Source organism: Camelus bactrianus, chromosome 12 (assembly GCF_048773025.1).
Source record: "Camelus bactrianus isolate YW-2024 breed Bactrian camel chromosome 12, ASM4877302v1, whole genome shotgun sequence".
In the NCBI taxonomy this organism is placed as follows: Eukaryota; Metazoa; Chordata; class Mammalia; order Artiodactyla; family Camelidae; genus Camelus; species Camelus bactrianus.
The window spans coordinates 63,723,529-63,746,032 of record NC_133550.1 but is presented as its reverse complement, the minus strand read 5'-3'; the positions used below and the strand labels follow the sequence as shown (position 1 = coordinate 63,746,032).

Sequence of the window (22,504 nt, the reverse complement as noted above, 5' to 3'; positions counted from 1 at the left end):
TCCGCTTGGGCTACAAAAAAGCCCCTTTTTAGAGAAAGCTGCTTCAGCCAGACCACTCCAATGAGGCCAGGCCCCACCCACCCCCAGCCTGTATAACCTCTGACTGCGTCGCCTCTCAAGGCCCCCGCAGCCGCTCCCGTCCCCCCCGCGGGGCCTACCTCGCACACGGTGCAGTGCCAGCGCGTCTCTACATGGTGCTTGCACTCATTGCAGGTGTAGACGAAGCGATCCTGGCTCTGAGTGTGCAGCTCCACCAGCATGCACATGGTGGACCACTGGGCTCTTCGGAGTGAAGAGAACTCCAGGTGCTTGTCCCTGGCGAGGGTGAGGAAGGCATCCCGCCCATCCATCAGGTCGCAGGGGATGAGGGGGTCGGGATCAACAATGGGAGGCAGGGAGTTGGCGGCAGGGCCGGCGATAAGACGGATCACAAAGAAGACCTGCAAGACAGAAAGCTTAATTCCGATGCTGGAACTGGAGCCTTGGGTCAATGGCAGCAGAGCCCGGCTGCGCAGCTGTGGGGCTGGGACGCCCCATTTAGTTTTATGACCACACCACAAGGTTACCTGAGACAAGCCCCCTCTCTCCTGCTTCATGTAGGCCTGTTCTTCTCTGGGATGGACTATGACAAGCCTAAAAACCTACACCTTATCTTTTCTATCTCATCCAGTAATTCCTTCCAAGCAAGAGTGGTCTGGGTTAGGTAGAGCACGTGTACAGTGGACCTTCTGCCTTGAAGTGGTCTGCTCAAAGATGCAATCCACAGCTTAATCTGACTCATCACAAGGAAACACATCAGACAAATCCAAATTGAGAAACATCCTACAAAACAATTGGCCTGGCGTCTTCAACAAACTGCCCACATCATGAAAGAATATAAGGCCAGGAACTGAGACCTGGAAACTGAATATGACACACACTCTTGGACTCGACCATAAGGAGCAGACATGAGACGGTGGCACAAAACCACAGCATGGTCATGTAGAGAATGTCTTCTTTCTTACAAGGTATTTGCTGAAATAGAGATAAAGAAAATGTAGCAGGGTGTTAACAACTGGTGAAATCAAAGTGAAGTGTTTCAGAGGGGGTCTTCTATTTAACTCTCCTGTTAAGTTTGAAGAAGAAAAAAGTTGGTAGAGGTGGGAAAGATAGAAAAGCAAAACCTCCTTAGTCCTTGCTACAGAAGTGGCAAAACTTTTGTTCAATGAAGTCTGAAAATACAGAACCACCATTAATTTCCATAATCATCGCTGTAAAGGCTGCAGCAGGAAGCTGGTATTACATACGTAACAGTAAAGTGTAAAACGGCTTCTTCAAGAGATCAAGAACTTGTGAGCCACTGCTGTGTTGCCTTCTATATTCTACCAGTTTTTCGGAGGCTGAAAATCTGTGCCAACTGGCAGTAACATTTGTAATATACTTGGGTAGCAATGTTTACATAAAACAAGTCTTTTAAGATACATTTCTAGAAAAAGAACATAGAACAAGAGCACACACACTGAATAGATACATGAATCAAACAGATGCCAAAAGCTAAAAGCATCAAGGAAGGACTGTGATGTGTGTTTGACCTTGTAATACTGGGTTTGATATTAACTGTGGCTCAAAGAAAGCACTCCTAAACACTGAATCTAACCAGTGGGGGAATACCTGTAGCAACCCATTCAAAACAGGGGCAGATAAAACCATCTAGTGACTTCCTAGTTCATCGTCTTTACGGCCAACCCTCCAGTAACAACCAGCATGATTGACTCCACTGTATGTCACCCTAGAGCTAAGAAAATACTTGACTTTAACCTAAATTGACAAACTTAGATTCTGACTCCTAACAGATGACTGTCACCCTACATCCTCCTCAGGGTAAACCAAGTCCCAGATGTACTCACAACTGAAGTCACATCTATTATGATGTACTGTAAGGGCTTTCCCTAGTCACTGTGATGACAGAATTTTGTGACGCTAAATATTGCTCAGAATAGCTGATCATCATCATCTAAGTGAGGATCAGTACCTAAAGCCAGGCCTCGACTTCCCTCCCCACGTAACAGCCTCTTCCTATGAGAACTTGATTATGGTGTCCCAACAAAGTCAAACTGAGAGGTTAAAACAAAACAAAACCAAACCCAACAAAAACCAAAAACCTGACATGAATTACCCTTTGAGACCTCTCATCTTGCCAAGGATGATGCTGAGGAAAAAAACCCCAACACACCCAATTACATCTCCAAACTACCTACAACAACAAGCAAGCAATTTAAATAACAAAATAATTCAAAGTTTTAACTTTGCTGAGAAGGGGCTGTAAGTGCATATATTCGAGTTTAACTTTTCTTCAGTTCTCTCCACTTCCCAATTCCCTTTCAGGAAGGCAAACAATCAACATTTTCATTCTTTTGTTTTGCCAAAGTTCCATTACAAACTGGAACGGCCAAATGGAGCTCAAAGGAGCTTGGGCTAAAACAAAACAACAAAGAGATACCCAACAAGCCAACCTCCTGAACAATGGACAAAAATACAAACATAAGAGGACTGCAAACAACAGGGTCAGACAGACAGTGCTGGTACTCGTCCCCACAGCATCTAGACTTGTAACAGCTGCGTATCAGACACCTTACCATCCCTGTTCGCACCACCCACTCCAACCATCCTCATTTTCCCTTCTTTCCCCTTCAAATGATTTTTTTTTTCCCATCTGATTTTCAAATGGTCTCTGGTGCTCACGTCAACCTCCAACCATGGTGGGCAGTTTTTTAGAAACGCTGACCCAGTTCTGTCCACTCTCGCGGCTGTATCTCACCTCTTTGTGCTTCTCCATGGTGGCGTACAGTTTTTGCGAGAGATCATTGGACACATTGGGCATGCCTGGCTTCTTCTTATTGCCTCTGCTCAGGCTACTCTTGTTTTTGCTGGTTTTCTTATTATTCTTCTTTTTAGCATTCTTGCTGTCTCCCTTTGTCACCTGCAGGTTAGCACAAGGGGACAAGAAAATGTTAACTATTTAAGTGACGTGAGCAATACTAATGGTAAAAGACTCCATTTTTTGAAACTAGAGATCATAACCTTACACCTTCCACTAGCTGCTCTTTTTAAAGCTGTTATTTACAGTAAACTAAGGTTTACTAAAGTTTTGTACTAGTTTTCTCCCAGTGAAGAATCCTTGCACTGATGCTTCTTCATCAAGAAAATGGCAGCCTTAGCTTTTTGATCAGTAGAACCTGCAGACCAGGAGACCCCTCTGATGGATCCACACTATCCCAGACTTGAGGACAGGGAACAAGGAGCAGGGGAAGAGTGCGTGGAAGTAGGGAGCCAAAGACCTCAGTTACATTTCCTTCCACTCACATTCTAGAATTTATGGGCCTACCATTCAAAAAAAACCTTGAAAACATTCAATGATTTTAAAGGCTGCAATTATATGGCCTACAAGGCCCCAACTATTCATAATCTAGACCTTTACAGAAAGTAAAGTGTCCTGGCCCCATGCTCTAGATAGATAATTCTCTATCAGTTTTCCAGGGTTCCTTTCCTTTGGTTTCCATTACTGGAAATCCAAGATTCCATTTAAAAATGGGGTCTGATGCTAAAAAGGTTGAAAACCACTGAACTAGAACCACAGTAACTTATCTAAGCCGTTGTTTCCTGCCCAACTTAAAGAGCCCAGAGCTTTGAGGCCACAATGAAAATTTAAGCTCACTTCTGGGTTATACATGAGAATCGAGGTAGAGGTGGGAAAGGAAAATGCAAAGCCCTCACATCTGTGCTCTCATTGCTGGTGTTCTCCTCTCGCTTCCTCTCTTCCTCCTCCTGCTCCAGTTCCTTAATGCTCTCTTCCAGAACATTGGGCCAGAAATCACCCTCAAAGTAAGGCAATTCCTTCGCGCTTGTTAATCGATCCTCAGTAGCTTGTTTAAAAATATCCTGTGAAAACATCCACATACAAATGGGATTTTTTTTTTAAAAAAGCATTTATTATACTGAAATAGTCATAGGTAAGGGACACAAGAAACATGAAGGATTAGGTGGGTCTTCTGGAAGATGGCAGAGATTTTATGTCCAACCTCAATGCCCGAGAGCCATTTAGTGTTTCAGACAGTGGAAAGGCACGATCTGAGATTGGTATTTCTGGTTTCCGCAGTCCTCTACCCATGAGGACTGGGAAATCGCCTGCCTTTATGTTACCAAGAGGGAAATTATCCTTTATGTTACCAAGAACAATGGCAGAGGCAGCATCTTTCACACCGTGGCCTTTACACTCAGACAGAATGCAGTGTGGCACAAGGCATGCCTACCCTGCACGCATCCTTGAAACATCAGCATCCACTGAGAAATATGTTCTAAACCACCCAAACTATAAACAGTGGAGACTGTATGGCTAAAGAATGACTCGCTGTGCTGCTCAGGAAGACATCCAGTTCATGTTTTCCTCCCCGTGAGTAAAAACAGGTAACAGATTTAGTAGAAGTTCTTGTCGTGAGATACTCTGTAATCACCAATGGCTATTAAATAAACATCTTAATAGTAATTCATGGGGAAAAAGCCCCACTTTCAAATCAGCTTAATTTCACAAATTCATGGACGAGGGAGAACAAACAAGATTTTTGTTGAGACAGTTAAACAGCACAGAGCAGCAACATCAGTCATTTTCCAGTTCTGTCCCCCCACTCCTGACCTTGTAGTCATGGACAATTCGCTCGGACACGGCCTTGTCCAGCATCTTTTTGTACCACTCCTGCAGTCTCTTGGGCTTGGGTATCTTCTGGTCAGGGGGGTGGCAATGGAAGATATAGTCGTCTCCCTCACTTGGGGGACATGCCCAAATATGCCCTGTTGTATATCTAACAACATAAAGAGAAGAAACACTCAAGAGAAAAGATCATCCATTCTGAAAAGAATGCTACACTATATTTGGGGGAGGGGAGGAGAGGTAATTAGAAAGTTAATTAATTGGATAATGGAGGTACTGAGGGTTGAACCCAGGACATGCTAAGCACAGACTCTACCACTGAGCTATACCCTCCCACACGAGAATGCCACACTTTCAAGTGTAGAGTGGAGTCATTACAGAAACCAGTGATTTCGCCCAAGATGACACAAAGTGTACGATCCACATCAGATGGACATTTGTAGGCCAGAACTAGGCATGATCCTGGATCAACACCCTTCAAATTTGCACTAAAGGACCAAATAAAAGCTACAATGCAAAGGAAAATGAATCCATGTCGACAAGAGAGCTAAATAAAATGCACATTGTTAAGAGAAATAACCACCACAGGTGATGCGGAATACTCTAAAGCACACATACACCTTGAAGGTAAGGAACCCGTCTTATGGACTGTTTTAAATCTCTGGACCTTAGTTTGATTTTGGTTTTTGATACCCAGGTGTAAAAGAATCAAATGCAATTTATCGTTCTCTTTAATGGGTAATAATGTTCAAATCTAACTGCATTCTAATAGCTTAACCAAACAAAATAATACTAGTCTGGGATGGGTGCAACTAGGGCCAAAATATCCACCCCTCCCCCCCCGGCAAAGGATATCTAACCAAGTTAAGATTATAGTTCTACTAGATGAAAACCAAAGTTGAAGAGTAAAGACAAAAAGGTCAAATATTTGCATATCTTAACCTATGTCTCACCATAACACCCAGTGGTAATCAGTTTAAACAAATTGCTTTTATGCTTACCCTAGTTTCTTGACGTATTCTAAATATCCAATTAGAATTTCATGATAGACTGCAGTCCTCAAGCATTTAGGACGGAAGAAATGAACACTATCGAGGTATGATATGTATACTCTCCTACACCAAATGGGGAGAAAGAAACCAAGTCAGGTCACATAACCAGTTCCTACTGATGTGGCTACGACACACGTTCTCTCTTCAGCGCTCTCTGCTCACCTTGTCATTTGTGATGCTTACCACACGTTACTAGTTATTTGGGTAAATGACTAGATTTTGGGCCTACAGCCCTATTACAGTCCCAGCAGCACCCAGCAGGGCCTGACAACACAGGACATCAATCAACAGTGATGGATCCAAATACATCCTGGCAGAACTCTGATTCTGGCCTTTGTACTATTTTGGAAACGAAAAATTCCAAACCATATCCTATCCCATTTGCACGACATTCTTTCAGATATCTCAGGAAGGTACACGACACAACCTAGATTTAAGTACATTTTCTGAAAAGCAGTCAGTTTGTTCCCTATTTTGAATTTCAAGTTGCTATTCATATCTCTTTCCTTATTACTGTGACCACAGAAAACCAGTATTTTGTCTTTTGGGTTTTTTTGTTGTTGTTTCACTTCAATATAAAGTACTCAAGATTTTGCATTTCCAAACCAAGCACATCAAACACTGTCTTGTTCATTATGCCTTTTCACCTTATAACTTCAGACTCCCATGCAAATCAGAAAGTGGCAGTTGTAAGCCCTACCTCTGGTTGGGCGGAGGGCAGTCGGAGCCATACTCTTGCACGTGCATGCCGAAGAAACACAGGTCAACACCATCAATCTCTTCGAAGGCAAAGAGGGCTTTGGTTCGATATGGAAAGGATTCTGCCATCTCTCCACTATCTACAAACCTGTACAGTGCACATTGGAGGGAAAACCCACAACATCTCCGTAAAACTAGAATCACCAGCAGTAACCGTGTGTGCTCAACGGTGGATCCACAAGAGAAGAAAAGGGGAAATTATTCGATACCTTGCTTTCATGCCTGGTTTGACTTCCACAGTTTTGTCAGAAGCATGAACTACCCGCACAGTGACCTCTCCAGACTCAGGGTGATTCTGTCGCCTCAGAAAGTCATTCACACGATTCTCCAGAAAGGTGCCAAGCCTAGTAGACGGCAACCCTAGGAATGCAGAAATTACACATTCAGTAGTAACAAAGGTGCATATTTATTACTGTCAGTCTTATAAGGTTCAATATGAATTTCAATTCTGCTTTTTCAATACTAAAGGGATAACTTGCTGGGTTTTGTTAAAAGTTAGCAATGTAGTCAATACTTAAAAAAAATTAACATGGAACACTTCGTGAGCCTGTGTGTCCTCCCCGCAGAGCGCATGCTACTCCTCTCATATCATTCTCATTTCAGTATATGTGCAGTTAAAGCAAGCAGGGTAGTCAGTATTTTTTAAATGTTACTTTCCTCAACTTTTTATTTTGAAAAGTTTTCAATTTCAGAAGATTCAAAAAACAGAAAAGACATCCATATGCACTTTGCCTCGACTACAATAATACTTAAAAACATCTGGTAGGTGCTTTGATAAACCTTATAAAGAATAAAGCTCAGCAAAACAAAACAAACAAAAACAAAAAAACCCCCAAACGGCAAAGGCATGTATAAAACTGAAATTGACCGCCACCCCCACCCCACTGAAAAGATCACATAGGTCTAAAAGCAATCCTTACTACGTAAGGGTATTTACACAAAACCCAGGGAATCATTCATGAGATGGCAATTCTGACCAAGTATTTCCACATCTGGCCCCAATCAGGAAGTGCCCCAAATACAGAAAAATGTAGCAACAAAGAAAACACATATCCTTCTTTTTACAAATCATTAGGTCTAATGAATTTCACACCAAAAAGTACATTTCAGTACAACTTAAATTATAGAAAAAATTTGATTTTTACTTTAAGTAATTTAAATCATATTAAAACAAAATAGTTCATTTTGGATGTTTAGTTTTAACTATGCTTCAGTGAAGTTTTGCCAAAATTCACCTGTAAGAATGAAACTTACTTTTAGCAGAAAATTTATTTTCTTTTCTAGTTCGTGCAGTTTTCTTTAAACAGCCATCACAGACAAATCTAAAATATAAACCAAGACTTTGCTTAAACAACTTAGAGAAATATTTAAATTAATGTGTACTAGGGGGAGGGTATAACTCCTTGGTAGAGTGCATGCCTAGCGCCCACGAGGTCCTGGGTTCAATCCCCAGTACCTCCATTAAAAATAAACAAACCTAATCACCCCTTCTAAACAAAAACCAAACAAACAAAAAATTAATATTGTAGTATAAAATCTATCTTATGTATGTGTAAAGTTGCAATTCAGAGAGATATTTCTAAATACATAACAAAGAGTTAATAAAACTAATAAAGAGCTCTTAGAAAAATTTAAGAAGGAAAAAAATTAAAAACCTAATTAAAAAACAGGCAACAGGCATGAAGAAACGTTAGGGCATATAAAATGGCTTACATGTGCAAAGATGATGAAGAATTACAGATTAAAGCAGGAATTCTTGTGGGTTTTTTTTTGGCTAATCACATTGGCAAAAGTCTACATGCTACTGGTGGGGATGTAAATAAGTACATTTTGAAAGCAGCGCCAGATTTTAAATGTACATTCTCATTGCTCCAGCAATTCTGTAAGGATGTGTGCACAAGTAGAATTTCTTACAAAAACTGGGTTCCACATTAAGTGCTCACCAGCCAACTGACTCATGTTTAGTTGCAAGGATCACTGAAGTATCTTAATTACTCTCACCCACTCTTGAGGAGGGTACTGAAAAGGCTTATCTAAAGACAAGCCATGTAAACATCAACTGCTGTGACTTCACTGTTTTTTTCTGGAAATTTGTTGATTAGCCTCCCCTTTCCTGTGACCTCCAAACCAGTGTCAACAGTCAGTCCAAGAAAGAGTAGAGTAGAGTAGAGCTCTCGTCCTACTGCGAGTTGCTGAGTGCGGAGACCCTCCCCCAGCCCTTCCCTTGGAACACAGCTGGGATCAGCCCCGTTCCTGGAGAGTGAGAAGCAGCCCAAAGCAGTAGACAGATGAGTGTCACAATGGACAAAAACCCACTCTGTGAAAGTCATTAACAATGTGCAACCTAAGTAAATATGTGAAGAATATTCAGAAACAGAACATGGGGCCCAAGAATACCTTGTTCACTGAAGTCTGTATCTGGTCACTGTCACGCAACCCTGCCTTCCACTGAACACCGATGTAACTTACAACCCAACCCACTGAAAACATTTTAAGTCAAATCCTAACCAAGGTCACCATTTAGTATACTGTTCATTATGATGGTCTCTCAGAGGTAGAAATAGGTGTCCCCTTGGCACCCTCCATTACCCATATCTTCTAATTTTTCTACTGCATAAGTAAAATTCAGACTCTGGCAAATTTAACTGAGTCTAACACCTCCTTGCTGGTTTCTAGCTGCTACAAGTTTCTTGTAATCTCTGCTGATAAATCTTTCATTAAGTATTGATTTTTGATGAACAATGACCACCAAAGAATTTAAAAAATGAACCAGCAGAACAAACTTCCTTGTATATGGATTAAAAATGCAAGAGAAAGATTTATATTTTTGGATTCTAGGTTATTTAATGTTTTAAAACCAGATTTTACTTATCTTTTCCCAATCCAAAAAATAATTTTCAGAGACAGCAACTTTGAAAATATAATTATTGCAAAGAAGACTAAAACTCACTAAAGTTCACAGGAAAAAAGTCGAGAGAAAATACTTAAGTCTCACCCAGATGGCCAGATGATCTCATGATGAAGAACACAGATCTGATGCATCTTTCTTCCACACTCTGTACATTCAACAAACCTGGAAATGAAAAGTCAAAATGTCAAGATTAAATCCAAATCTTTAACCAAATAAAAACTTCCGATATTTCCTGATTTCTGACAATTCAAAAGACAGCCAAGGTCATGTCCAAAGAACTGAATAGTTTTAAAGAGTTCCTGGGTTAAAAGTTCCTTAGTGTTTATAGGTAGAGCAAATCTCAGAAGCAGTTAAGTTCAGTCATTAAATGTGGCAATTTTAAATGTGACCATGGAAAGGCGGTAAAAAGTGAAAGATAAAGACGACTGCCTTCCAACGAGTCCAACACCATCATATCCATGTCAGGAACGCCCAGAACACCAGTACATCTCTGCACAGGGTTCTGAAAGGCCTCACTATAAAGGGGGGGATTATGAGCTGGTTTGCAAATGCAGAGGACAACAGGGCTGGAATGCATGGCCCTGAGCAGAGGTAGCTTGGTGCTTCACTTAGGCCTACATATAAAACACCAAAATATTACGTCAATTTAGTGAAATGTAAATGAATCCTAACCATAACGTGAACTTTAACTTTTCTACCATCTGTGTTAGGTATGTTACAGATTTAGCCCAAGAATAGAGAATCATCTCACTGGCTATGCAAACCAAGAGAATGAAAGGAAGAAGGAAACTCAAGGTGTACTGACTATTCAAGGGGAACTACTTACAGTTCAGGATCCAGTGTGTCATTTTTTCTCTTCGAAAATTGTTCTTTATTTATTGTACTAAGGAAAGAAGAGGGATACAATGAGAAAAGGCAACATAGAAAGATAATTAGACCACTGTTCTAACCAAAAGGAACAAAAAAACCCATCCTGTAAGTGGGTTATTTAAATCTTCTAAGACTAAACCAAGGATACAATAAACTTGTACATTCTTGCTCCCACAAAATGCACATTTACATAAAGAAATGCCTATGTTTTCTGGAAAGAACTTTAGAGTAAATCTACTCCCACTTATAGGAAAAGGAGAACCCAGTAAGAACTAGGCATATGGGTTAGTTCTTTTCCTTTTTAAATCTTGCCCACTACTCTTACTGTTAGGTATCTATACCTTTTAATAGTTTAATGTTTCTAGACTGAACAAGGTATATAAAGATAGTGTGTACAGAGGGACCTAAATCACTATTTAAAAAAAAACCTAATTAATCAGGACAGTCTAGTCAAACAACTTTTATATTAACAGAAAACGTCTATATTAAGAATATATATTTCAGGTCACTTATAGTTGGCCAAAAAAGGGTATTCATTAAGTTTCCACATGGCCTCCCATCCTGAAATCCAGCGTACCACAATGCTCATAGCCTCACAAATATAGAAGCTAACAGTCTTACTGTCAACCTAGAATTAAACTTCAGGGGGCCCAACTTTGACTAATGTGGTTCCTCCTCACAAAAATGAGGACATTTCCACATTTAAGCTGTATCCGACTGGTTATAGGCTAGAGACTCATCATTAAATGGCCTGAAGTCTTGCTACTCAAAGTGTGTTCTGAAGACAAGAAGCACAGAATGATCTGGGAACTTGTTAGTAATGCACAGATTCAGGCCCACTGCCACATTCAGAACTGGAAGAGGGGCCTCTGCACTGTAAAGTCAGAGATGAGCTGTCCGAAGGTACAGGACACATGGGGAGCCACTCGATAGCACCAACTGTAAGGCTGTCTCCCTTCCTGCATCAGGGAAAACTAGCTGGAGCAGACTTCCCTGGTTTAGCCAAGGGTCAGAAAATCTCCTTAAGGTTCAAGGGGACCTAATATCTAGTTTCCAGACCAGCACCAGTCCCCACTATGTCTATGGTGACTGAGGACAAAGTACAACTTCAAAACCCAATTTGGAAACATTAACCAGTTTTTCTCAGAAGCCCTGTTATTACTAGTAACAATTCCGTACTTTTTTTTTTAAAATGTTCTCAGTTGCTTCTGTTTATTATAGGTTAAACTGGAAAAGAAGCTGAAGAATATTGAAAAGACAACACGCAGTTCTTTTTTTCTGTTAACAATGCAAATTTCAATGTCTAACTGAATCTTAGAGATCAGACGTACCATGAGGCAGTTTAGGCTGCGTCTGAAAAATTTTCTTGGCATTTACCAAACCACAAGAGCTTGTGAGACAGCAGAAGTCCAACCAAGTGTCTTTCTATAAGTCACTCTAACAAATTCCTAAATCCCTAATGTTGTGAAATCATATTCACAATTGTAATGATTTGGGTATTTTTAACCTGTATGAGAAAGTTGAATGGTGGTTATTTGGTCAATTTCCCTCAAACTCAACATAGCTAACAGTGAAACTAACTTTTTAGGAGTGAAGCTGGCTGTTTCCTTATAGAAGAAATATACCTAAAATGACCATCCAATACTGATGTATTCCCTAGATCAGCACTGAAAGAACCTCCTGCTGTGATGGAAATATTCTCCATCTGTACTGACCAATATGGTAGCCATTAGCTACAGATGTTTATTAAGCAACAGAAATTAGGAATTTTAAGTTTTGTTTGCTTTAAGTTAATCTGTATTTTACTAGCTCCCTGCGGCTAACGGCTATCACACTAGACAGCATAAACCAAGACCACTTAGAAGCCTGAGCATAATCACCTAACAAAACAGAGAAATAAGACAGTACTTTCCAACATAACATAGTTACTTACGTTTGAGGCTGGGAAGGGTCATCCCCCAAAGAAACGCTCTCCCCTTGGATTTCATTGAAACACTTCTCACAGAAATGATACCTGTCGGCAAGAAGGCCATACTGGGGTGAACTGTTCCGTTCACACAACACAGCCCAAGCCAAGCAACGAAGCCACCAATCACAGCAGGCCAAGGAGGGGGACGGGAGCAGAGAGCAGGTCATCAACGGCGACAAGGACATTCAATGATGCAGATTTATGGGCCCCACAGTTTAGGTTTGGTTTTTGGTTTTTGGTTTTTTGCAATCAAAGCCAAGTGCAGACAACGACAAGCATGAGGGAGAAAAAAAAAAAACACAAAACAAACGAAGAAATGAGGGATTGCAGGACAACAAAAAACATAAAACGCAAGACAACACAAAGCAGAAAGCCAAGGCAAAGCACAGATTAGCATTAAATATCTCAATGGGATCACAAGTAGCAAATGATTACAGCAAATAAAACAAACAAGTCTCACACAGACCTATACCCTTCGGTTTTAGTAATTAACGCTACTTGATGCAAATAATCAAAAGGATAAGGAAGGATAAATATACTGGGGAGAGAAGATCTGTTACTCTATCACCTAAACATGGCAATCACTCTTCTCCCCACTTTCAAAGAAAAAATCCATTAGGGATATAGTATCAAGAAATCATCTAAAAACCACTGTAGTCTGAAAAAAAGTTTCTTTTTGATCAAGGAAGCCACATAAGTACAATGAAAAGTCTGCACAAGCAGTTAAACAGACTGTGGCACCAACTGACATCATTTAAAGGGGAGAAGAAAGGCAGTGGTGTGTGCAGATACATGATTACATTATTTCTTGGTACAAAGACTGCAAGCGCTGTAGACTGGTGGTAAAAGTCCAGAAACGCTACATAAATGTCAAGATGACAGCACAAGCAAAGTTTCGTGCCAGCTGTCACTTGCTTTTTTGAACACAAGGTGCTTGTAACAACTTGAGACCACTTCCTAAGTTTTAATGAGTAAAAACTGTGGATTCTAATGACTACAAAGCATCAGGGAGAGTGCACCTAACTTTGTAAATAAAACAAAAAGTTTAAGTGATCTTTTCAAAGCTAGAAATACAACTGTAGCAAACAAGTTCAGCAAAAAAAATCACTGTGGGTTTGGTTCAAAGTATTAACTGTCCAGCCTTGCTATTACTGTCTCAGAGCCCCAAGTAAACACCTGATGCCAGCTATATTGTTGGCTGATTAAGATAGTAAGTGCAATTTGTAATTATAGCCATTGTTTGAGCAAGAGAAAATAAGGCAGCAGTGTCTAATTTACTAGAAGCCTACCATCCACTGTCATATTCAAGTCTGTGTAAGAAGAGTCTGGTACAGAGTTACTTTTGGGGGTATTCCCTTTTATTTGCTTAAGAGAGGCAAAAAACCCGTTTTTTTATATTCCTCTGTTTTTATATACTCCAAGAAAAACTTGGGAGTTTTTGGATGGATAGGCTGTACACAAAAAGGAAACATTTCCTAAAAGATACAGCTGGTTAACAAACTTTTGATTAAAAGTTTTCTGGGTAGTTTCGGGAATGGTGAAAGCCAGCAGCAATTTCATGGACAAGTAGAAAGACTAATTAGTTTGAAAATTTTGTTTTGCTAGAGGCTGCGGTGAGCTGGAAGAGGACAGTGGAAAGAGAAGTGGGGCCTGGGACCTAGTCCCATGTATGCCACCAACTCATGAAATTGCTTAACTTCATAAGGCCTTGGGTTTCTGCCTTATAAAAATATGGGCCCAGACACAAGGCTACTTTCTACTAGAAAACTGTGTAATTCTGCAAACAAAGGCAGAATGCAAAGACCAGAACTTGTGCTGTACAGCTGTTTTCAAGCAAGTTCCACATGAACCATGACTGTATGTGTGCTGGTCCTTCCGCATGCACTCCCTAGACACGCGGACACTCTGACCACAGTCCACACAGGTCAAGCTTACCTGTTCTGGTAACTGTAGTAAGTGGCATCGCGAGGGATTGTGCATAACTGTTTGCCATAGCAACAGAGTGTCTGTGGAGAGAACTCCAACTGCAAAAGAAACCATTTATTAAATATGGTTTGAAGGGCAAGCTGAAATATTTATACTGGCAATTCTGAAACAAAAGTCAGTGAAGTCTTAGTTCTCATTTATGTGAATCACAACAGGCAGTTTCGGTTTACTAGTGTATTATTTCATCACTCTGAAAGAAGCTTAACAATCATATCCTTCCACCAGTTACAGAGAACAAGAGGAGCTCAATGTGAACTGACATGCCTAGGAGAACCAGCACATGCCAGGCATTGTGCACCACAGGGAAATATGACCCTATGAGTCCCTATTCAAGATGAACTTACAATCTGATGATTCAGAATTCTAATTGGTCAAATTTTCAATTCTCATCTGTGCAAAAATTTCTTACCTTTCTGCCACAACAGTATCCAAGGCCCTGCATCACTGGGTCAATTTCTTGTTCAAAGACCTCAGATAACTTGGAGCAGTATTTGTATACCCGTGATGTTTTCCGATTATATAACCAGGCATTGTTGAACATAAGCCAAATGTCGTCCACATACTGCCAGGGCTCCTGATACTGTCCAGTGTCTAACTTCCTCTTGATGGTAGAAAGATCCATGGGGCTCTTCACAATATCAAAGTAATCCTAGGATAAGTGACACCCAGCAACATTATCCAAAATATATTCAAGGTATATGGCATAGCTGGCTATAATCATCATTAATTTTCCAGGTAATGTTGAGTTTTGGTTTGATGTGTCTGTATTTCCAAAAATATGATTGATGCCCATCACTCCTTTAAATCATCGGTCTACAGAGACACGAAGCAGCCCAGAGCAGACAGAATAACAATAACTATAGACTTTCTAGACAGCAAGCTGATGGTCTACAGAAGTGATTCCAGATACTTTACCACAGTATATGTGCGATCAGTTTAAAGACCAAGAAGTCAAAGACCTTTAACATTTTACTACTAGAAGGAGCCTAAGTCCAGAGAACGTCAGTGATCCATCTAAGGTCATGGGAAAATATAGGGGTTAAAAAAAATCCTAATGGATTTTTGCCCCTTGAAGCACTCCAATGCCTTACCCAATACCACTTAAAATCCTCAAATGAAACCTGCCAGCAGCTGGTAGGTAAAGGCAACTCTAAAACCAGATGAAGCTAATTTGGGTTCATCTTTTCTATCACGAACTACTGCTACTCAAGTGATAAAAATAAATAAGCCAAATAACTCAGCAATCCCACTCCTAGGTATACAACCAAGGGAAATAAATTAAAAGATATGTAACACACACAAACTTGTATGTGAATATTTATAAATGTGCTATCCTCAACAGCCAAAAAGTCTGAACAACCCAAATGTCTATCAACTAATGGATGGGTAAACAAAATGTATATATATCCATACAACAGAATATTGCTGGCCATAAAAAGGAATGAAGTACTGATCTGTGCTACAATATTGTCAAATCTTGAAAACATCATGCTAAGTGAGAGAAGCCAGTCAGAAAGAACCACATTCTGTAAGATTCCATTTGATGAAATGTCCAGAATGAACAAATCCATAGAGACAGAAAGTAGACCAGAGGCTGACTGGGGGATTGTGGGAGGAAATGGGGACTGACTGCTTATGGAGATGGGATTTCCTTTTTGGGGTGAGGAAAATGATCCAAAACTGACTGGGTTGATAGCTACACAATTCTATTAATCCACAAAACCTGCTGAACTGTACACTTTAAATGAGTGACCTGTACAATATGTGAATTGTATCTGAATAAAGCTGTTGACAAAAAAAAAAAAAAAAAATCATGAGTACCAACCCATACTTACAGGGATTCCTAGAAGTTGAGGGTCCACAGGTTGACGAAAGGGGAGGGATTCTGGATCCTGTCGATAAAGTGCCTCCAGTGTTGGCATCAGTGCCTGTCTTAACTCTTCAGGTTTGAAAACTTAAGAGTACATTTGAAATTAGTTACCATTTTGAACAAAAGAAGAAAAAAAGTTCAAGTCAAAGCTATAAAAACTATGTCAAGACTCAGAAAACACAAAATTCCCTGCATTGTCTCCATGAACTATCACTAAGGGTGTACTTCCTGTCTAATTCCTGGTCGGCTTCAGATAGAGCCTTCAAAACACCATGTCTAGGCACCTTTAAATACCCGGCTCAGCTAATTTCTCAGTCAAAAACTCAATTAAGATAGCCTTGACCAAGCAGAAACAGAATCCTAAGCCTTCCAAAAAATTCATGAAGAGACTTGTCAGAATATTCCAAAAGATACACATGACAGGCGGGGGATGCTGTCAAGCAAGAATAGAAAGAAGCCCTCCTTTGTGATACAGTATATAATCAGTCAGAAATTAGACCTACTATTGTCTTATCACCAAAGAATCAGGACCACTGAAGGCTAGGAGTCCTTCATTAAAATGCTTCAGCAGAAGACTTACTTATTATTTTAATGGCAAATGTTAGGTTTAAGTCTAAAGAAAGAGAACTAAATTGTTACTGCCAGAACAATGGACTCAGCTAATCAAAATACATTTGTATGTGTTCTTACTAAATGTTTCCTAAGTCAGGAAAGATTTGCTGGTGTGTCCTGAATGGAATTAATTTAAACTACTGTTAAAAAAGCTGGTCAGTAAGGGTCCAGTTTTCAGCTTTAAATCACTCTGAGCAGCGGTTTTGTTACTTTTCTATTTACGAATTAATTTTAACTTAAAGAGGATACCCACTTATCAGTACCTCACATATTCTTTACCCCATGGTAGGGGCTGCCGTGAAAAAAATTAAATAGATGGGAGGAGAAGCGTCTTTGTCTCTCATACTTTGTTGTGCTCAAAATAAACAATTTAAGCAGATAAAGAGAAATTCCTAATGGTAAGATGGGGTTTGTTGCAGCTTACATTAAAGTATCTCAATATATAACAACCTTTTTTTTTTAAAAAAGGTTAAACTATTATAGTTGATTTACAATGTTGTGTTAGTTTCTGGTATACAGCACAGTGATTCAATTTATATATATATATATATATTTTTTTTTCCCTTTCCATATTTTTTCATTATAGGCTTTACAAATGACCTTATTTTTAAATGAAAATAAAATTTTAACCACATCACTTCCAGTGCATTGCATTCATGGGAACACTTTTATATACATCATCTTCAAGAGCCAGCAGATTCTCCCTTGAGATAAGTCCTACCTGTGCCACTAAAGGGGTTGGTAGAGCCACAAGAAGTTCTAGTCCTAAACTATTTAGTAAATTAATCTCTGGGGAACTGTTTGAGTTTAACACCTTGCTAAGGACTGCGACCTGCTTGGCTTTACTATTACTCGGTAGCGTGGTTCAGAGCAAAGGTTCTGAACCAGTGTGCCCAGGCTCACTTACCAGCCTAGTCAGCCGGGGCAAGTTCAGTTACCTGACCTTGCCCAGCCTCAATTTTCCTGCCTGTAAAACAGGAATCAAAGACCCCACAGAGGTGCTGTGAAGTTCTCACAAGAGACAAAGCACGTGTGTGGCCAGTGCCTGGTGTATAGCAGGCTAACAAAATACATTACAACTATTATTGTTTCCTGCATTTTAGTCAAGGATATTATTTAATAATCTCTCTCCTCTGACAGGTAATTTTGAGAGGCTGTTAACAACCCTAGTGACTAAAGAAAGCAAATACACATAAAGGAAAGAAAATTTCTTTTTCCAACATTAGTAATACTGATGAGACCAGGTCAAGGGCTCCAGGCTTAGTGAAATCACATTAAAGTCCATTTCCCACACCTAACAGCTCAATCTCATCTTCCTGAGGTCTCTCTCTTTTTTTTTTCCTGCCTCCAGAAATGCAGAGTCTAAGAGACTTACTCTTCTTCTTTGACTGTCCTGGGACTGGAGGTGACTGGGTCGCTGAAGTACTTGGCTGGTCTTCCTCTTCTTTTGTTTCAGTTTTCAATTCAGTGCCTCTCTCTTCTGTTTCTGTAGGTTCCACTTTACAGTCTTCTGCTTTAGTCTAAAAGATGAAGTAGGAATTTTTAGATTCCAGAGACATGCAACTAGGAAGCAGTAATACCATTATTTTATGTACTCTCCCCTGTGGATGCATCTGAAGACCCGTTCTCACATGGAAATCAATAAAATGAGATCTAATTATCAGAATACATTCCTGTAACATATTTAATGGGGTTCCGAGTCTGAGATCCTAACCAAAAAACAGCAGTAATTGCCCTATTCTCACCTCTGGAATCTCCTCTGGCTGTGTATCTGCTGGTTCTGGTGGATCCACTTCCATTTTAGTCTCCATTTTCACTTCCTGTGAAGGCTGCTTCTCAGGGATGGTCTGAGAATTCACTTCTGTGCTACTAGTAGATGGAGGGTTTGATACCTGCCCTTCAATGCTTACAGTTGGCTGGGAGAGCTGGGTGGAAAGAGGGGAGAAACAAAAAGTTTGCCTGTCATACAACCAGAATGTAGGCTACACAGCAGGATGCCATGATCAACCTATTTATAGGCTAGTATCATTAAACTATATCCATTTATGGTACTGTCACGTACTCTACCTATTTCACACCCTTGAAGTAAATTGTGCTTAAGAACAGGAGACTGAGGACTTGCAAATACTGGCTGGCTGATTATACATGAAAGAGACAGCAACTGTTTCTTCAGTAACTCATTCGGTGGCAGTACGTGAGGGAGGGGAGTTTCAGAAATGACTGCCTCAGAAGAGCTCTTACATATAGAGAAATGGAAAATAAGAGTGACTGGCAACCTTCTTTTTAACTTCTCATTAGAAAAAGTTTCAAATGTACAGAAAAGTAGAGACTGTAATGAACACAATGAGCCACGGTTTCAAATCACCACACTGTAATGGGATAACTAACAAAATCTCGAATTTTCCCAAATCTTCCAATGACATACCCCATGAGAAGTTAGTATTTTCAGAAATAATATCAGAGGCTAGGATGAACCAGTCACTGATGGACAGTTTTTTATGAAGTAGCTGTGACTCATTCTGCCAACATGACAGAGAACTAAATCAGTGTCAGTGGAAGTCATGACACAGAGTTCTGCTAGTAAGGACATGACTATGGGATGTGCATTTGGATTTCCACTACACACATAACAGTCCTCTCACAAGGAAGCTACGGGGTGTTCCAGGCCCACACTCTTCTCATCTTAGATCATGATTTTCTAACTTTGGCTAGGACCACAGACACTCTTAAATCCATGATTTTGTTTCATTTGCTCTTGATAGAGCAGATCAGATCATATGAAAAGATTCTTTTAAATTTCTGTAAAATTCATGTGGTGTATATTAAGTGTCAAACCTAAACAAAACTTCTGAGCTCCTTTTATGTCAGGTATCGTTACAGGAAAAAAAGAAAGGAAACGAAGTGTGTAACAGCAGAGTCTGACCGGGGAGACAAGAGCCAAGAGACGTGGATCCCCCAGGACAGCGGGGACGACTCTGCTCAAGACGCTCGTGCTGCTTACTTACCGGAGTGGCCGGCTGCGGTGGCAGCAGTGGCGCCGTCGGGGTGGGAACAGAGGCCGCGGTACTTTGCTGTGACAGAGGCTGCTGCTGCGCCGGGTCAGCTGGAGGAGCAGCAGGAAGTGAAGGCTGTACTTGGGGAGGAAGTTGCGTTGGTGGTGGTGTAGGTGTCTGTCGTGGAGGTGGGTGCAGAGCCTGGGACTGGGGCCCGGGCGGCCCTGCTGGAGGTGTAGGAACAGGGCCTGGAATTCCTGCTGCTGGTGGCTGCTGAGCCCCTATGCTTGGGGGAGTGTGGTGAGGGGTGGGGGTACGACTAGGGACAGGAGAAGGTGAGTTCTGGTGCAGAGCTGGCTGAGGGAGAGAGGGACAGTGAATGTGGCTCCCTTGAGATCCAGGAGGCATTATAGGAGAGTTCACAGGGCAGGAAGAACCGGATATTTGTGCCTGTTAAAATGGAAACCATAAGAAGGTGCAATTCAGAACAGAATTAAAGAAATATCTCCATAGGCATTTACATTTAAGGACACAAACTGATTAAACAGAAGCTGGTAGTGAATGCCTCTGTTTTCAAATGTGTCAAAAATCCTATTCCTAGGGGCATATCTTGGGATAATCCACCCAACGTAGTAATTAAGTAGACTTAAAAAAATTCAGCAGAACGGCCTCCGCCACTGCAGAGGCATGAGACTGTTGAGCTGTTCTGTGCTCTCTTTAGCCAGAGTTCTTCATTCTGCATTGTAGTTCTTCAGTAAGACATCATTTTAAAAGGCATTCACTATTTTAAAAAATGATTAAACCTGTTCTTTTTAAAATCTAATCTTTCTTACTTATTAGCAATTAACACCATTCCTATGTCACAGAGTAATCCCTTCATGTTCAGAATACCATGTCCATTAACTGTTCTTATTAAAAACTTAATCACCCATTTTCATCCATTATTTGCTGCCACCCTTCCCTGTAAAAGCCCAGATCAAAAGAAGTTCCAAGAAACACGAAAACAAGTTAAAAAAACAGAAATCCAGTTGTAAGACATACTTGAGACACTGGTGCTTGACCGCCAGACGGAGCCAAAGGCATATTTGTTACATTCATTCCCTGTGTTGAGAACGCAGTCTGCGGAAGGAACTGGCTCTGGCTGGAAGGCTGCTGCATGCGAGGCCCATAGCCCATAGGCTGCACAAAAAACACATTCAAAACACAGAGTACCAAGTTGCTTCTTTTCAGTTATTCTACCACAGCTGGAATCACCAACCACTCTGGCCCTGCTATGGAGAGGGTGCTGCAACAGGAGCTGACCCTCATGAAAGATAATGGAGAACAGCCTCTCAGCTTACCTAACCCCACTCTGAAGAAATTACACAAATGCATCTAGAACTATGACAAGGCACAGGGGGTAACTCTTTGTTTGCATACTCTTTTAAGTCAGAAGAGCAAACCACAATTTCATCAAGTCTTTGCTCACATAGGTGGTACTGTAATAGCACAAACTACAGGACTCCATAATGAGTCACTATGGAGTACCAAAGGCCAAAACCTTCGTAATCTAAAAAAGGTATTTGTCTTATAGATTAAAATGAAGACTAAGACCCCTCATTAAACATGGCAGACTGGTGCTAGACATTATGCTAGGTAACTTCAAAAAGGCCCAAGGACTGACAGCACTAGCTAACTCTGACAGAGAGGATAAGGGTTGGGGTCAATAAAGAAAGGTGAATGACAGGTTCAGAGTTTGCATAAGGAGCAGTGAAGTGCTCAGAGTCCCTCTTCTCTAGTCTCTAGAATCAGGTACCCGGCCCTCCAACACCCATGACAGTTTTCTGCCTGGGTAGGTTCTGTGTTTGGGGAAGACAGACATTAGGAAGAGAGATGACTATGTCAAAACATGCAGACTACTCAACATTGAGATTCCAGGTAAGGGTGACTGGCTGCTCTTATAAGCTTTCTAGTACTGTGACTATGAACAGTACTTGGAAGCAAACCTTTCTTTAAATGTTTATTTTATATATAGTATAATCAAAAGAGTTCTTAACTATAAGGTTCCTTACATACACTTCAGATACCTGCTTTTCCCATTTAAAGCTGTAAACTGCTTTCATGCCATCATATAAGTTCTGAAATTATTGCTTATGGAGCATTCCAATTTACAGATGTACTATAATTTAACCATAACGAATCCCTTAATGTACATTGAGGATATGGCCTTTTTCCAAAACACAGTACACATAACATCCTTAATGAATTTTCTTCAAATTATAGCCTTTTAATATCTCAGTGATTTATTTCTGTACGATAAATTTCTAAAAACATGTAAGTAAAAGAAGTGGGGAAAATTAAAGACTTTAGTATTCACTATGTAATTACCAGATATGGTTTAGTTCTAATCATGTATATATTAAAGAGCAAATACAACAGAATTACAGGAAAAAAAAAAAAAGGCTAAGGGGAGAGGGTACAGTGGTAGACCACATGCCTAGCATGCATGAGGTCCTGGGTTCAATCTCCAGTATCTCCATTTAAAAAACTCAAGGTTAAGGATTAATTACTTACAGTCAACTGTTTAAGCAAATCTAAGAATTTGTTTACCGAGTATAAACAAAGAAAAGGGAATTTCAAGATGACAGGTAGAGGACAAAAAGATTACCCAGAGGTCAAACTTACCGGGTTGAGAGTTCCAGGTTGAGCTAACTGTCCATGGTGCTGAAGAGGAGAGGTTTGCCGGGGTCCAATAGGGGGCTGAGGCATGCTCATCTGGCCAAATTGATTCAAACCTGTGAGTAAGTGTAAGATATTAC

General features: G+C 40.4%; 1 protein-coding gene and 1 long non-coding RNA gene across 3 annotated transcripts in view; one reads left to right on the top strand and one right to left on the bottom strand.

Moving 5' to 3' along the window:
• Positions 1–19,767, top strand: part of LOC141579459 (uncharacterized) — a 47,546-nt gene extending 27,779 nt beyond the window's left edge. Inside the window, exon 4 of one of the 2 annotated variants that reach the window (XR_012510940.1) lies at positions 19,582–19,767. This is a non-coding gene — a long non-coding RNA (uncharacterized LOC141579459). The remainder of the gene's footprint in view (positions 1–19,581) is intronic. The other variant, XR_012510941.1, reaches the window with a different exon arrangement.
• EP300 (EP300 lysine acetyltransferase) overlaps positions 1–22,504 on the bottom strand; it is a 66,933-nt gene that overhangs the window by 3,364 nt on the left and 41,065 nt on the right. The window contains exons 12-30 of the mRNA XM_010960248.3: positions 22,371–22,480; positions 20,748–20,885; positions 19,719–20,156; positions 18,459–18,638; positions 18,089–18,233; positions 16,067–16,185; positions 14,641–14,880; positions 14,181–14,269; positions 12,210–12,290; positions 10,233–10,289; positions 9,491–9,568; positions 7,750–7,817; positions 6,705–6,855; positions 6,437–6,583; positions 5,686–5,799; positions 4,670–4,835; positions 3,754–3,918; positions 2,798–2,959; positions 159–440 (exon numbers count right to left, since the gene is read on the bottom strand). Coding sequence (XP_010958550.2) covers positions 159–440; positions 2,798–2,959; positions 3,754–3,918; positions 4,670–4,835; positions 5,686–5,799; positions 6,437–6,583; positions 6,705–6,855; positions 7,750–7,817; positions 9,491–9,568; positions 10,233–10,289; positions 12,210–12,290; positions 14,181–14,269; positions 14,641–14,880; positions 16,067–16,185; positions 18,089–18,233; positions 18,459–18,638; positions 19,719–20,156; positions 20,748–20,885; positions 22,371–22,480 — 2,930 coding nt within the window. The remainder of the gene's footprint in view (positions 1–158; positions 441–2,797; positions 2,960–3,753; positions 3,919–4,669; positions 4,836–5,685; positions 5,800–6,436; positions 6,584–6,704; positions 6,856–7,749; positions 7,818–9,490; positions 9,569–10,232; positions 10,290–12,209; positions 12,291–14,180; positions 14,270–14,640; positions 14,881–16,066; positions 16,186–18,088; positions 18,234–18,458; positions 18,639–19,718; positions 20,157–20,747; positions 20,886–22,370; positions 22,481–22,504) is intronic.